At 32.6% G+C, this 17,024-nt stretch overlaps 2 protein-coding genes across 4 annotated transcripts in view; one reads left to right on the forward strand and one right to left on the reverse strand.

Moving 5' to 3' along the window:
- Positions 1 to 8,778, forward strand: part of LOC134535518 (V-type proton ATPase 116 kDa subunit a 1-like) — a 279,710-nt gene extending 270,932 nt beyond the window's left edge. For all 3 annotated transcript variants that reach the window (XM_063374659.1, XM_063374661.1, XM_063374660.1), the window contains exon 16: positions 835 to 8,778. In XM_063374659.1, the coding sequence (XP_063230729.1) occupies positions 835 to 940 (106 nt within the window). In that variant the 3' untranslated portion in view covers positions 941 to 8,778. The remainder of the gene's footprint in view (positions 1 to 834) is intronic.
- A 4,384-nt stretch (positions 8,779 to 13,162) lies between these two features.
- Positions 13,163 to 17,024, reverse strand: part of LOC134535519 (calexcitin-1) — a 251,399-nt gene continuing 247,537 nt past the window's right edge. Inside the window, exon 7 of the mRNA XM_063374662.1 lies at positions 13,163 to 14,016. Coding sequence (XP_063230732.1) covers positions 13,900 to 14,016 — 117 coding nt within the window. The 3' untranslated portion in view covers positions 13,163 to 13,899. The remainder of the gene's footprint in view (positions 14,017 to 17,024) is intronic.

The raw sequence follows: 17,024 nt of genomic DNA on the forward strand, positions 1-17,024 counted from the left end.
TATTGAAATGCATTTCGGTTTTATGTGGTGTTTTGATATGCTTTTTGGTGTTATTTTGGTTTTATTGCAATTCACCGTATAATCATGTGGCCACCAATCAGTGAGAGTCCAGTGTTCTACCACCGTGCCATCTTGCTCCATGTATGGCTGAGTTGTAACTTCCAATGTGGTACGGTACTTGATCCATAGCTTCCACTAACAGAACACCCATTACATACTTTATTTTCCTCCTACCCAGCTGGATTTTTTCATGAGTTTTAGTTCTGCATCTCGTCACCTCATCGTGGCTATGTAGCGCGGCTCACAGCAGCTATTTGCCTGAGCTTCTGAGTTGCCAAATATTTAGTTGAGCTCCAGATGCTGCATGCCATTGGTAAACTGCTCGTGATTTATGACAGTTTTTTTTTACAAGTAATTTTTAAGGAACTTTGATCCAAATGATAGTTTTGTTATTGGCATTCACCTTTATATAATATGCAGACACAAAATAGTTCTTGAATATAGTTCAGCTCCAGAGATTATAAAAAATTCTGAACCAAAAAATTAATTCATGGAGTGCATTTGTTGCCTTGCTTTCTCCTAGAAAGGTTAAAATAGTAGGAAATATTGTTATGGCAGCTTTATTCGAATCCAAATATCAAACAATGTTTATAATGGCCATTTTTTTTTTCTTGTCTGGACTTAACTTTAATCTTAGGAATATTTTATAATAATGATAAAAATAAAAATAATAATAATGTTGAGGCTAAATTTTGTGTTATGTTTATATTTCACTGAAGTGGTGATACTGTTCATTAAGAACCTGTAACCAAAGATAGTCTATTTTCTGTTTAGGGTGGAGTTCATGAGCAAATTCTACGTTGGCCTTGGCTATCCATTCCAACCGTTTTCTTTTAAGAGCATCCTGGAAACAACAGAGGAACCAACAGAAGAGGAATAGCATCTTGTTGAAGGAGCGAGTTGTTCTTTTACTCTGTTAGTTCCTAGCTTTAAGGATTCCAAGATGAAAAAAAAAGACGTGCCCATGATTTCAGTTTCGATCCAGAACTTCTACAAGTACAGCATTCCCCTAGTTTTGTTTGTTTTTAATCACACCTCTTGTATACTGGGTGAAGTTGTGCAACGAAAAATAATTTTTGTGCAAAGTAGAGCCTGGTTAGTGCTTGCGTGATGATGGCAGACAGTGGTTTCTTTTTTCCACTCGTACCGCAGTGTTTTTGATTATTGGTGACAGTTTGCTCCTACTGAGTTTATTCTTTAATTCAAATTGGAACCACTACAAAATTTCATTTGCATTGCTATTGTGGATTCACTTTTTTTTTTCGTTTGGCATAGTGTAAGTATAGGTCGTAGGCTTCATAAATAAAAAAAATGAATATTGTAAATGTTTATTTTTGATTTTTATATAATTTTGGTCAGGAATGAAGTGCCTTGCCCATTTAAAGACATGCATAGTTAGTTTTAAACACAGTAGATATAACATTCATGTAAGTTTTTATTTGTACATGCATACAAGTTTAGTCAAGATGTGTTTCATAATTTGAGTAAGTAATACATTTTTTTTTCATTTGGCTCCAAAATAATTTTTAATTTTTCTCAATTTTTGATGGCTACAGAGACTTAGGTGAAGATGATCTCAGTAGGAGTGGTGCTTTAATTTGTATTGATGTAGTAGTGCTTCTTAGTAAATTTCACTGTATTAATAATTAGAAAGTGCTTGAGTTTTGATTCTTGATAAAATTATGTAGAATAATTAAAGTCAAGAAAATCTTTTAGAGTTTTGCTAAGTTGATCACACGCTTGGATCATATTAAATATAGTAATTGTTACACCATGATTTGTTTGATTTATGAAAGTTAATTATTGCTAACATTTAAAGCTAGTCAGCTAGCACTTGTGTAATTTTTTTTTTTAAATTTATGTACGTATGTTATGGATGTATGTTTTATAATGTGATAACTAAATATTTTAAACTAGGTGTCAGAAAAATTTAGTAGATCACAGAATACTATTCACAAGCACAAATAATAAGTTCCATGATGAAAAATAAGACATTTATGGACACTTACCTACTTGAATTTTGTTGTTGAATGGACTTAGAGAAATTATTTTTTGGCAAAATTATATTTTGATATTGTGCAGTGAAAATACATTTTATGTTAGTCACACATTCATTACATTTGCCATAGTATATATATTTGCTTCAAATGTTATTTTTTATTTTCTTATATGTTATCAAAGTAAACTAATTTTTTCACTTGATAGCTTGGTTTCATAAACGTACTGTCAATGAATAATAGGAAATATAGAATTTTTTATCTCAATATTGTACAACAATGTTTTATAAAAAACCTTTTTGAATATGTGCTGTAGTTCTTTTCCACTATGTCTGCTCTCCAAGTCTGAGTACTGCCATTAAATAAAAATTATGTAGCATACATAAAATAAAATCACATTTCGAATAATTTTCTAAAGTTCTCTGTTCATCGCAAACATTTTTGACTTATTTAATTATATGCTAATTTTTTAGATATACTTCGGCTGAAATAATTTTGCTAAAATATTTATTCAAGCAATAGTATAATGCATTTGGTGCATACTAATTATTCAAGAACTAAAGATTTGCTCGTAATTAAAAAGCTTTTCAGGGTACTGTGAAAAGGATGGATGGAAAAAGGTAGAGGGGGGGAAAAGCCCCCTCATTCGAAAGTGTTTATGGACTAGATTGTATCAAAGCACTGTGGAAGCCTCCCTACAATTAGGGGCCACGAAAAGTGAAAATTGCACTAAAATAATTTTTGCAGCCGGTATTGATTGTGGATTGTGCTTAGTTGTAGTGCGTGTCTTCTATGGCATAGCAAGCATCTGCATGCAGTGTACTGGGGGCCCCTTTGCTTGGTATATAAATTAAAAAAAAGTTCTAACTTTATGAGGTACACATTGTCACAATAATATTTTGACTTAAAATGCTGAATTATTCTATTTGGTAATTTTGTTGGATTGTGTTTTTTACTGCATTTTAGGATCTCATTCAGCAAGTGAGTATGGAATATAGTTTTCATCAATTAAAAATTATATCTTGGTACAATTAAAAAAGAAAAAAAAATCTTAGTTGGAATTTTTTTAAACTGTCGGAAGTCAATAGCTATAAAGACATTTAATGCTGTTTGACACAGCATTAAATTACTATTTCCTTATAATTATCTTTCAACATTTAAACTGTTACCTAACATTTTGTAATTTTATGCATTCACTTTGCTAGTTGCTTCAGTTTATTTAAGCATTTTTAGCTGTGACCAAAACTCTTTATGACTCTAAGACGCAATAGTGGGATTTATCGTAGGTTGGAATCACATCTATTGGTGATTTTGAAAATTTTGCATGTATATAAAGTACAAACATTTATGTGGTATGTGAAATTGTTTGGAATGATTGCAGTTAGTAGCTTTAATTAGGTACTAAATGTGGTGGATTTAGACAAAACTTTTGCATGTGCCAATACTTGCCTTTGAAGTTCTTTTCTGAAATTCTCCTGTTACGTGTGCAATGCTTGTCCCATTTCTTGCAAGATAGTCATGTTAAAACTATAAACTTCAGAGAAAATATAAATTTCCATCTTCTAACAAGAAGAACCACACTTCCAAATCTTTTGAATGTTTACATCAAACTGTACTTTATTCTTCCCCATCAACAGCAGAGCCAGAAGCTCATGAAAGTACGGTGAAAAAGGGGCGGAGGAGGTAGGGTAAGGATAGTTGTATTCAGAAATGATATGTTTTTCCAAGTTTTTACTGTCAAAACCTAATTTTATTCAGAATAGAAATTGTTGGGAAGGGGAGACTGCCATAAGAGTCCTTTATTTCCCCTCCCCACCCTTTTATTCGATGGGATGTTAGTCTCAGTCTATTTTTATGGCAGCAGACAGCAGATGCTTTAAGAAGTGTGATACATATCTGTGTTTGTTGGTGTACGTAGATACTTAGCCGAGATCCTTATTAGGTACATACTTTCAGTTCGGTGGGAACTATGAGTGCAATTTTATAAATATATGTTAATGTTCTTCATACATTTTGCAGTTTTCTTTTAAGCTTTTCTTAAAGCTCATGGAAATGTGTTCCTATTTCTTCATACAACTAACACTTTCTGTAGGTTAGTAACTAACCAGTTATGTGTAAATGTGTTCTTGAAATTTCTGCAAGATGGATGAGCACAACATGCTAAGTGCTTGTTAATATATTTGGGTTTTTTTTTACACCGTGCAATTTTAATACCTGTAGTTCATGAAAGGTGAGGGAATTTGTTTTCTTTGGCCGTTATGAGACAAATTGGGAATTAATTTTGTATTTTCCAAATTTTTAATTGCAATTCAAAAAATTAAATACTTGATGAAAAATAAATTTGTGGCTGCACAAGTTGTAATTTTTGTATATTTCTGTGGATAACCCTGTTGGAAATGGTTTTGACATTAATCCATTAAAGCATTGTTTCTTCCCCTGCTATTTATGCAAAAATATTTGTTTAAGTGGCATTAGCTTCACCAAACACTTGAAATAACTATTATGTTGTATGTGTTTGTTGTGTGCTCACTATATATAGTAAAGTAAGGAATTTTTGTTTAGTATTCACTGTGAAAGTTGAGATGCATGTGTGTATGCTTTTTTCAGTGATTTGATTGTTCTGAAGACATTTACAGTAAGACCTCTAAATGTATTAGCAAAGATACAGTGTAAACTCTTTATAACGTAACTCGATTTAACGATAAACTCGTTGAAATTGCTTGACTTTGGTTAGTTTACCTTGTTTGCTATACAATAATAATACACTCTCTATAGCGTCAAGCTCACTCTATTTAACGACAACAATATGGCATTATAAATCATTAAGCAGTACATTCTAAGTTGCCGAAGTTGATAAGAACTGCAGCTGTGTACGTTCTTTGGTTTGCAGTTTTGTTGTTGTATTATCTAGCACGTGTTTACTTTGACTGACGTACCGGAGATTCTAAGAAATTTTGTCTTTGGTTTTTCGTATCATGAACTTGCACATGTTTACCTCGGTCACTAGACTTTTGTCAAGTTGTTACACATTATCATTTTTTCGCAGTTGCTTACAGACTTTCAAACTGTAAACATGGCGAGTAAACTAAAATCTTTGTGTATTGACAAAAAAGTTTTATTAAGCCTTGATGCAGCTAAACTATTAGAAAAATACTTTTTATATAATCAAGGTGATCCGGCAGTATCTCAAGATGTCGGTAAAATACATTAGAAAATACAATTAAAATTTTGGTGCAGAAAAAACTTTAGATGAAGATAACAGACTATATGCAATAAGTGTTGTTATTTGTATGAATATTAATGATTGTGTGTAAAATAAGTACTATATTAGTAAATACATATTATTATAGAATAGTAAAATGATATCTTTTATTTCTCTCCATTTAACGACAACTCTCCATAACGCTGAAAAATGCTCAGTCCGTTAAGTGTCGTTATATAAAGTTTACACTGTATATCCATGTCAGATTATTAATTAATCACTCTACATAATCCCAAGTGATGTGCGGTAACCTACATATATACTACTAAAATTACTTAAATTTATATTTTGTTCATTAATAAAACTGTTTTTTTTTTCTCTTCCAATCATATGATAATAAATACAATTGCTCACAGATGTAAGTTTGGAAGACTAGGAGAAAAAAAAAATGTTGATTTACGTCTACAGAAACTATCTACTTGCTATAAATAGTCTTTATTTAGTTTTATGTGCCTCTTTATACAAATTTTAATTGAAAACCATCTGTTCTTATGTAACTTAACTTTGCTGTGCAGAGATTCTATTGTAAATGTACAGGCATGTAGATGAGATGTATGTATGCAGTTGTAAAGAATTTCTATGTCATTCAATGGTGCTTTCTAAAGCAGCTCTTGCATAATGGCAGAGCTTAGAAATTGGAGAGGTTTAACAGATGATAAGTAGAGCTAAGCACCATTTTTTTTTGTTTAATTTCTACATTAACTTTATGTTTTTTCCACATAATTTTGTTAGAGGATAAAAATTCACTATTTTTAAAGGTTTTAGTCTTTATTTTGAATGAAATCTTGCGGTTTTGTTTTTATATTTAAAGTTTAATGGGATTGATAATTCATGACTATAAGAATTAAAATAAATGTTTTTCATTGCCTTCACATGAGTAAGCATAAAAGGTTATGTATGACACAGGTGAAACAGCCCTCTCACTACCATAAGAAACAAAATATAAAATTAAACAAAAAAATCAACATTACTAGAACTGGGAATTGGCTAAGCCAACAGCGTGAACAGAATGCAGTAAAAAGGAAATTAAAGTAATATGCAACTGTAATATCATTAGCCAATATTATATACAGTTAAAGTGAGTATCAGTATGAATTGAAATATTATTTTGGATATAAGCCATTGATAGTTTGAACTGTAGGTCTTGGAGAAAACCCAAAATAGAGACAAAGAGAGACAAAACAAGCTAAAATCAGTCAATGTCAAGTGTTAAATGTAATGACAGCACAGAGAATTCTATGGAAGGAATAAGTCAGAAAAATATCACAGCACTGGTTAACACAGTGCACTGACAACAATGAGACAGTTACAGCAAAAAACAGTAAATACAAACAACTTTGGAGAACACAGCAACAGACATACGTTGATTTTAAACAGATTATGTGGACAAAACACAGACAACATAGCAACTGAAACAGTTATTCTGACAACTTGACTATGATGACAGCATAGCTGAACACAGTAGAGGCTCCAAGACGTACTATTTTTTTGTTGTAGCTGTTTTTTTCGTCATTCCACTGTGTTTGTCAGTGCTGTGATACTGTTATAATTTCTTCCATGTAATTCTCTGTGCGGTCTTCACATTTAACATTTTACATTGGCTGATTTTGTCTTGTTTTCTGTGTTTCTGTATTCAACTTTCTGTGTCTGTTTTTTTTTTTATCTGTCTTGAGATACAGTTCAAACAAGCAATGGGGTGTTCCAAAATAATGATTAAAATCAGTCTTCCCCATGCAATGATCATTCAAAGAAATATCCGTATGATTGTTAATAATTGAAAATTAAGTTTTGTTGCCAAAAAAAATAACGATAATCCTATAGCAAATTATGTGTGTGTTTTACCATCTTATTCTTGTAACATTTTTGCCCTTAGTGACACCTCTCTTCCCAATCAGGAGGCTATCTTTTTAGCGCACCAATCAGAGTTTGCCTTCTTTCTATTGGTGCACTGTAAAAAAAAACCTGGGAATCATATTTTAACTTCTTTTTCCTTATGTTAGTTTGTTTTTTTCTCGTTAGCGACTGGTTGTATTTTCATTCTGGTACCTATCTATTTTTTCTGTTATAGGTATATGAATTTATTTGCCTGTCTGAATTGTTTTTTTCCCATTTGTTATTTGTCCTGTTTATTTTTTGGTTTATTGACAGACTTATTTTAATCTATTTGTTATTGTAGGTAATTTTTTTGTTTGAATTTGTGTTTTTTCTTCTATTTGTTCATTTTAAATTGGACTGCTAGTTTCACAGCTGAAACCAGGTATTTATTTTTGGTCACATAAGTTTATTTTTCATTTGTTTTTTTAATGCTGTGGGTACAATTAAAAAATAAAACATTTTTTTTTTTTTGTTGACTTAAGCTGAGCGATTAATTTTTGTGGCTAAAAACTTTTCAATAATACTATATTTTGAACAAGGTAAAATAAAAGTTTAAATTAAATATGGCAGTTGAAATTTTACAGTTTTTTTTAAGGACTTTGTGCATGTAAACCTGTAAAGAAATTTTTTTTTTCTTCCGACATTAGTTGTCAATTCTGACTATTTTTGTGGCATGAGGCGGCAATGATAGCTAGAAATACAAATTAATGTTCAATATAGGATGCTTTCTGTATTTAAAACCAAAATTAAGACTACCTACCTAAAGTCCAAAATCATTTGCAAAATAAGAGCAAATTTGTTGTGCATCATACAGATCCCTCTGTTATAAAACATTTATATTGGCTGCTTTTTTTTTTAAATACTCCATTTTACATTTGATTTTATTGTTTGGACAATTTTAATAGGGATTTTCACTGTCTTCAAGTTTCTAGAAACATAAATCTCATTTCACAAAGCTTGCTTTATTATTGGTGGAGGCAAGTGATCCAACCAGCAATACGTTACATGACTCTGGATGTGTGCAAATATATATTTTTTTTACTTTTACTTTCTGCAAGTACCTACTAGCCTTACTGCTCACAAAATAAAATTGTTCAATATCAACGTACTGGCCTGATAGCATTATATGTATATAAATATAATCTTTAAATGTCTGGCCTTGTGAGTCACTGTTCATTACTTCTGTTACAATTGGACACCTAAGTAATGTACAACCAGAAAAAATTTCTACTCCTAAATTTGTGACATTAATTTAAATAAATTATATTAATTTTCTAGGTTATTTGTATAGTTTTGTAAAAGTTTACATTACACTTGAATTTAAAATTAATTAATTTTGAGGAAGTGTGTTTTGTTCAACTTCTGTTACCTGCATGTCTGCGCTACCACCAGGAAAGTACTTTTGTTTTTCTGCATTCGTAAACCATAAAAGTGCAATGTAATTTTAAAATATGTTTCTGTGACAGTAGTTTGTGGTAGTAATTGTTATACTATATGTGCCTCTACTTGCTGTATATAAAAGACAACTGTGTTTTTAAATTATGTAATTATTCAGAGTTTAAAATAAAAAACATTTTTGCAGAACATTTGCTTGTAAGTACTACTCATGTATGTATATTAACTGAAAAGCTTACTTTGTGTGAGAGTAAGTGAATACTGCTATACTAGTATTTGTGGAATATTTAGATTCATACCTGAAGGGGCATTAGACCTTGCATCTTTCAATTTCACAAATTTTTTTTGCCGCTTGCAATAAAGCTCTTGTATTAATTTATTTAGCTTGACATAGCATAGGACTTAGCTTTGGCTACTTGTTGAAGTCAACACTTGTGAACTGGTGTGATTGTCATGACAGTCTTAGTTGCCCATGTGAAATAGAGTTATTTACTCGCGGTGCGTACAGACTAGAGCCTATTAGCAGGGGCGCATCAACTAAATTTTCAAATGGGGGGGGCAATATACTTTTTTATAAAGAATCATCGATCCCCCCCATTGAAGCGGGGGGTGGGGGGGCCTCCCCCGGGAAAATTTGTATTTCAAGGTGGAAAATGGTGCTATTTAAGCAGTTTTATTATCTAAAAATTGATTCCACAGCACTTTCATTGCCCCCGTTTGCCCCCACTTCAAGGTTTCAGAGGGGGGGCAAAATACCCTTGCCCCCCCCCCCCCCCCCCCCCCTGTTGTTGCGCCCCTGCCTGTTAGTAAATATGTGGTTGCAAGTTATCAAATTAGAATTATAGCAAAAAATTGACAAATCCGAAATTGCGAGGCCTAATCCCCTTTAAAGCCCCTTAGCCATTGAGCCAATAGTGCAGTGGGCTAAGTCATCCAATGTTCCTCTTGATGGTGTCCTGTAATTACACAGGCCTTTGTGGAGAAGGTTTCTTGGGGCTTGGTTTCACTCCATGTTGGATTATATTTCTGCTCATGTTGCATGTTAATAAAAAATATTTTAACAAAATACAGCTATAGAAGTTAAATTGTGTGCATCTCCTAGCTGTGTAAAAAATGGAAAATGTGAGCCTGATGCAATCAGCCAAATTGAAAGTGTTATTAAGAATACCTGCCTGACTTAAGAAACGGTAGATTGTATTTTGCAAATGTCTGCTAACGGAATTTGTGTGGGGGAGGGGGGGGGGGGGGGGGTAGGAGGAGGTTGAGTGAGGTCGAGACTTGACATACGCTGTGGCAGATTTCTTCTCCAAGATCTGGAATGTGATGTATATCCTTCAGAACTTTTCTTTTTTTGGTTGTGGCTTTAATCCTTGTGAACAACTGCAGCAAATATGGTATGAATAATAAAGAAACTCTGAGAAGCACAACAGGAGCTACTACAGCACCCCTAGCGGTGTAAGCTTTAAGAATACGAGCAAAATTCTAATTTCTGTACATTTTTTTTCCTAATTACTAAAAATTATTTTCTTTTACATAAAATAATAATGTTAGGTTTTCTTCATACCATTAAAAAAGTTCTGAAAAAATTTGAAATTTTCAGAAAATTTTAACATTATTATTCAACAAAATTGACTTGACTTTACATATTCTACTCATGTAACTGATGGATACAGGCACCCCATCTTTTGATAATAGAGTACAATATTTAGAATAAATGTTGGTCATTTCCTAGAGCAGTATAAATATAAATAGTATTTTTAGAGTATGCATAGTTGTGAAAAGTGCTGCTAATTATTTTAATTGTCCACTAGTATAACCAAAATTATACACACTTCTAATGCATTTGTTGGTAACCTATTTACAGAGTGAAATTAAAACTTAAAAATCTCTTGCTAACAAAATTGTTTACAACGCTAGGTACAGCTCATCCCACTAGGATCACTTAGCATTAGTACTTGTCTCAAGGATTTTTGATGACTTTCCTATGTTAACCTAATACAATATTTGCCGTTAGTTGGCTGGTCGCATCAAGCTTCACTAACCAGGGACAGGTCATGCCATGGATAAAACTGGAAGTTGACAGAACAAAAAAGAAATATATGTATATATAAGATCGTGATTAAAGGATAGCTTACAGTCAAATATTGAATAGGTTAATAAGAATATAGTCGAAAACCCATGAGACAAGTGATGCCAAGTAGGTACTCCTGGTGGTTTGAGCTTCACGTAGCGATGTAAATAATATCGTAGTACGAGATTTTTGTGTTTCTATATTACTTTGATTTTTTTAAATGCATAAATTGGTTATTAACAAATGCATTAGAATTTAGAGAAAAATTGTGCATAGTTATGGAGTTATTAGTCTATGGAGTATGGAGTGAGTGTCTGTTCTGAAGTTGAAGTCAACTGGTTAGCAATTCGCTAGCAAAACAAATTGTAGCTGTATAAAAGTTAATGTGCTATAAATTTGTATGCTATCAGTAATTTTTGTTTTTACAAATTATTTAATTAACAGTGTAATGGGTATTCTAGAGTGAAATCCATGCCATGGCAAAAAATCTGAAAATTGTATATTTTACATCCATATTTCTTTGATTAGCCCACTAAACTAACCTAAAAAAAAAACTTAAAATATTTTTTACAGCATTTTAAGTTTAACCTCACCCAATGAACTTTTCAAAATGTTTTGCATTATTTTAAACATATACCTAAATAACCAACCATTTTTTTAAATTCAGATAATACATATCATAATGGAATATCATAATGCTGCATTATGATATTAATAACAGTAATTTATATAAACTGAAAACACTATTTATTTATTAATGTTTCCCCCGAATAATTTGTAACTGAAGACTACTACCAGTAAAAATTTACTGAGTAAGGCTTGATACGTGAGCACTAATTATTCTTTTTAGCCACCAAAATGTAAATTATCAAGTGATATTTTTTCGAGCACTGCTAAACATTGCGTACGTTTATACATTCACGCGAAACATGCAGCGTGATGCAAATTGTTTTTATTTTTCAGTGTGCAAAATTTCCAACATTTTCATTCATAACTTGTTAAATTAACCTTAATCTGAATACAGCTCACGAAGTTACAAATTCATCTATGCACACTCTCAGCAGCAATATAAACATCATAGAAAAACTCTTGTTAGATAAGTATGAAACGGAGATTAGGGAAATATACAAATGAAGCATAAGGTTCGATTTTAGACACAGTCGTTTGTTTACAAATGTATCAGCTGTACCTGTATTTGAGGTTAAATTGGTGTTAAATGTAAACTCTTATTATTTCATTTGTATAGTGAAGATTCGTTATGGGCTTTTAATACATACATAGAAACCAGTAATATTTTGATCAAATTTCATACCGAACAGCTTAACTACAGTCTTTAATAAAAGCCGGCTAGAACAGCTGGTACAAATAAAAAAAAAAACAAATGTCCACCCTATTTGTATGTGAAAATTATTAAAAAAAAAATGGGGAATGACGGCTAAAGCTTCATCTGTATCTTTTCCTAATCTCTGTAATCTCTGGTGTGAAATGGCATACACACTAAACATAAAGCTTGAATCGTTTAGGATGCCATTTCTCATTATTTTCATGCAGAAAACAACATATAATACACAGGAAAGAGCAAAATTTTTTCTATGATCACGTGTTATTACAGTATATGGCCTTGGCTTACAAATAAACAGACATTGGTCCGATCATGTTATGTCCATAACAATACTATGAGGGCATGGCTTAGTAGATTTTCGATAGTTTTTAATTTTTTCGGTGGTTAAAAATTAAAAACTTAAACTTTTAAGAAATTTTAATCAGTTACGAAACAATATCTAACTCCTGTAAAAATGTCAGGTTATAGCTCGTCTGAAATGGATTAGAATTTCTATAGATGAGTGAGTGAGTGAGTGAGTGAGTGAGTGAGTGAGTGAGTGAGTGAGTGACACCAGGGGCTGAATGTTTATTTGGATTAAAAACTTGTAGGAGCTTGCCTTCTTTTCAGGACTATTGGTCTTGTGACATGGAGTATTTTCAATGTTTACCATCAGTTTTGTGAAATATGGCACTTGCCTCTTTTTTTCAATGTCAACACCTCAATTGTTTATTTTACAGTTATTGAATGTACAATAATGAAAACCTAAATAAATGCACATATCTTAAGTGTATTAAAGATGCAGACACACAATTACACAAAGAGGATCACACTAGGGATGAAAACCATTCCAGTACGTATTTGCACAAGGCTGCTTTCAGAAATGATGAATTGCAGTTGGTAACCCTGTGTAATCCTTTGTGTGTTGCTTTTCATTGTTGTTATTGTATTGGATTTCTACATTCCTAATAGCTGCACATGCAGGTAAACAGCTCAATCTGGTGTTAGATAAAGTTCAATGACATGTTTAACGAGAAACTGCGGTGATCAGGCTGGCTGTGACTGAATTCTATTCACAATTCTCAGAAATGAGAGTTCAGTGTCTTAACAATGTGTTACTTTGCTCCATATAAGCTGTTAGTTTGAAGAAATGGAGTTGTGGTCTTAATAATACCAACACATGTTTTTAAACTCTGTATTGTCAATGAATAATATTCAATACACCACCATTTACACAGAAACGTTAGCTTCGCATTTACAAAGAATACTTGTTGAATGTATTCAGACATACTGAAACTGGAAATTTTTCATCTCGTACTTCTATTAAGACCCATCAACTGGTGGAAATAGTAGCAATACATTAGCAACAAATATAAATATAGACATGATTCACAACACTAACAAACACTGTCTTTTTTATTACATCTCAGTATTCCGTATCTTTCTGCTCTAATATGGATGTTACCACCAAATGTGGTTTTTATAATACATACCCTTTATTTCCCTTAAGGCATAACTTACCAAAACCTTGTTGATTTAGGTTAGTTAATTAATGATGCATTTTGCAATATATGGATGACACTAGTTCTCAATAATTTATGTACAGCCTAATCTTATTACACAGTAACAATATTTTAATGACTTATCATTTTAATTTAAACAAGTAGTAACTATGTGGTATTTGGGTAGACATATAATATAATTTGTAATGGAAGTTTTTAGCAAATGTACATTTAGCTTTTCATTGTATCAATGTGCTACTTACACAAACTCAATTTCAGTTGAATTTTTTTAAATTTTATTTTAATTTCTCATCTTGTCTCGATGAAATGCAGCTAGGCAATGATCCAGACAGTATTGAGATATTTCAAGTTTACTGGACCTTTGTGTCATCCAAATGTTATGTGCGATTGTGAGGTTAATCAAAGTTAACCTTGCCAAATATGAAGTTCCCAGGTGCGTTGGGATTGTCTGTGGAGAAATACTCTCTCCAAAGGTCTGCAAACACCTTGCGTGTTACCTCCACACTTCCATTCTGAAACACAAATCACCAGTGGAACATTATTTGATAGGCTGGGTGACTGGTAAGCATGCTGAAGGTCAATATGTTCCAAGCAAGTATTTATTTTGTACAGACTCCTATTAAAGTACTCCTACTGGGGGGAAAAGTAATAAAATGACTACCAGTAAAGTGTTGCGTGTGTATGTAAATTGATAGCAATTTAGTTCGTTATTAATCAGATTGCTCGTCTGAGTAATATTGTGGTAGAGAAAGGGATAGTGTAAAATATTTTATACCATTGTGAAATAAGCTATGTGCACTGGAAAAGTCCACCTCATCAAATGGGTAAATCTTGGAATTTCAGTTTTGTGTATTTGCAATAATGATCAGTGTGCTAAAATTACAGAGTTAGTAGAACTTCTGAAATAGTTTCATTATGAATACTGTGCCATATATATATTTCCTTAAAATTGTTCGCAATTTGAGTAAGAGGTAAAAATTTGCTCTTCACTAATCTCTAAAATAAAAAATAAATACTTAAATAAAAAAAACACTCCTGGCTGGAAGAACATAAAATATGATCTAAATATTTTGTGTATTGGCAATTTAATATAAATTTATTGATGGGAGGATTAATGTCTAATCGACATTGAGTGGTAAAAAAAGGAAGGTAGGTGGGTATACCTACCTAATTGTGAAACTAAGAAATGAAGTGGATTTATTGGTGTGGAAATATGACTATACCTTACAATCCACCGACTCACAGCTAAAAGTAATCAAATATTAAGTAATTATGTTGACATAGTACAGTATGGCCATAAAAGAATGTTGCAAGTATAAATTTTAATAGTTTCAACTGTAAGCATTGTAGAGTTTTGGTTAAAGATCAAACTTAGAGTATGTAACTCAAACTGTTTTAGATAATGCATGTGCGAGTACTGCTTTGTTGTTTTCTCGTTTGCAGTCGCATGGCGACTAAGTATAAAGCGTTTTGTGTTTTGCAATTTGCTAAGAGTGAATCTGTTATTTCAGTTCCCAAATTATTGTAAATAGAAAAAATATTCTTAGGTAAAATACGGATAAATATATATCTAGAATTACAATTATATAAAAAAATAATTTTAATAAAATTTATATACATTTTGAGGATGTGGCCATATGGCAACCATTGGAAAACAGAATTTCATTTATATTTATATTTATATTTGCATTCACAAGAGAGGTTTAAAATTTGTGTTGCCATATGGTTACAATGGGAATGAAAGGGTTAAAGGTTTATTTTCGGCAGATCTTGACCGTCGGATTGGTCGTAATGGTCTCCACGTTCACCTGACATGACACAGTGCGATTGTTTTCTTTTTGAGCTTTATAAAATATCGTGTTTATGTTCCGTCACTACCTAATGATTTGCCAGAGTTGAGACACCGAATTGAAGAGGCTATTTCTTTCATTACTCTGAATGTGTTAACCAAAGTGTGGGAGGAATTAGACTTAGGTTGGATGTGTGCCGTGTAACTACAGTTTGTAAGAAAAACTAGGTGGTTGTATGATTTGTTGTAAATAGTCTAAATTATAATGTTATTATATACCATTGCAACTGGGACAACATTTTATGGACATTCTGTATATGTGTATTTATTATAATATTTTATCATACTGACATCAACTAGGGCTTCGTCCCATGAGAAGGCCCGTTCCACAATGACACGGAAACGAAGACGGATTTCACGGAACAGAGCTTCTACAATAGCACGCAAACGGAGACGGACCCGTACGGACTTGCTCAGCAGTGCTGAAGTCTTCCGTTTACGTTACTCCGTTAGACCAATAGGAGCACGTTATTTATTCACTGCAGTTGTCAAGCTACAGTTGCGCGTTCATGATAATTAAGATATTAGTTTTGACTAATGTTGGTTTCCGTATTTCTCGACTACTTTTTTTATGCGTGAACAACAAAACAAGATTTGTTTTGAAATTTGAATTGTGCACGTGGATTTCATCATGACGAATTTCGATGAACTTTTAATTTTCATTGTTAAGGATATACCTGCTATATATGACAAGACGGAGAAGGACTACTTTACCACCGCCACAACGCAAAAAAAAAAAAAAAAACAAATCGACTTACTACATTAACATTACCAAGTTAACAACCATACATTTAGATTTAACAGGTAGTTCACTTGATACTCGTAGTTTTCAGTTACGTCACGCTCGCTCTTTCTTATTGGCCAAGATTTTTTACGGGTCCGTGTATTGTAGAACGAGAAAAATACGGACGGAACGGAACAATACTCCGTTTTCGTCTCCGTTTCCGTCGGTTCCGTTTCCGTGTCATTGTGGAACAGGCCTATAGTTTCCCTATAGTTGACCATCCTTTCGGGCATTTGTACCACCGCAGTACGTTAGCGTGCATGTGTTCAAACAAGTGTGCTTTTTTTCTCCGTACTACATCCGGTCATGCGGTGTTACTTTCCCATTTCTAATTATTAAGTAAAGTGTTGTGGGTGTTTGCTTTGATACCCAAGGGTAAGATTTTATTATTTTTGAAATATTTGTGCAATAGGAGTGCATGACTTAATGTAGGCTTTTGGACATACGCCATTGCTATGTTTATGTATGTCTGTAGAAGAAAACTACAAAAAACACAAATTACAAAAACACAAATTAAGCAAAAAATTGCTGTTGTCAGGATATAAACACCACACAATACTCCACAACAGGAATTTGGTCAACAAACAAAGAAAAACAAAGTAAGATTTTAAAGTAGACTTGCTTAAAGCGCCCGAATAAAGTAATTTAACTAATTGTAAGCTTTTTACAAATAGAGAGCTGAACAATCCCGTGCTGACCAGGAGCTGTCCGAGGCAGGCAACATTTTATATATTAATTACTAAATTCCTATACGTTAATCAGTCACGAGGACGTGGAAGGACATGTCTCATTTATGTAACCTGTCTGCGTGCTCCTTTTCAGTTACCCATGACTCGAATTTGAAAAAGAGTAACTGTTTTCTTGCTCGGCGCGGGGACATCATGATT

This window comes from Bacillus rossius, chromosome 8 (genome assembly GCF_032445375.1).
Source record: "Bacillus rossius redtenbacheri isolate Brsri chromosome 8, Brsri_v3, whole genome shotgun sequence".
Taxonomy (NCBI): Eukaryota; Metazoa; Arthropoda; class Insecta; order Phasmatodea; family Bacillidae; genus Bacillus; species Bacillus rossius.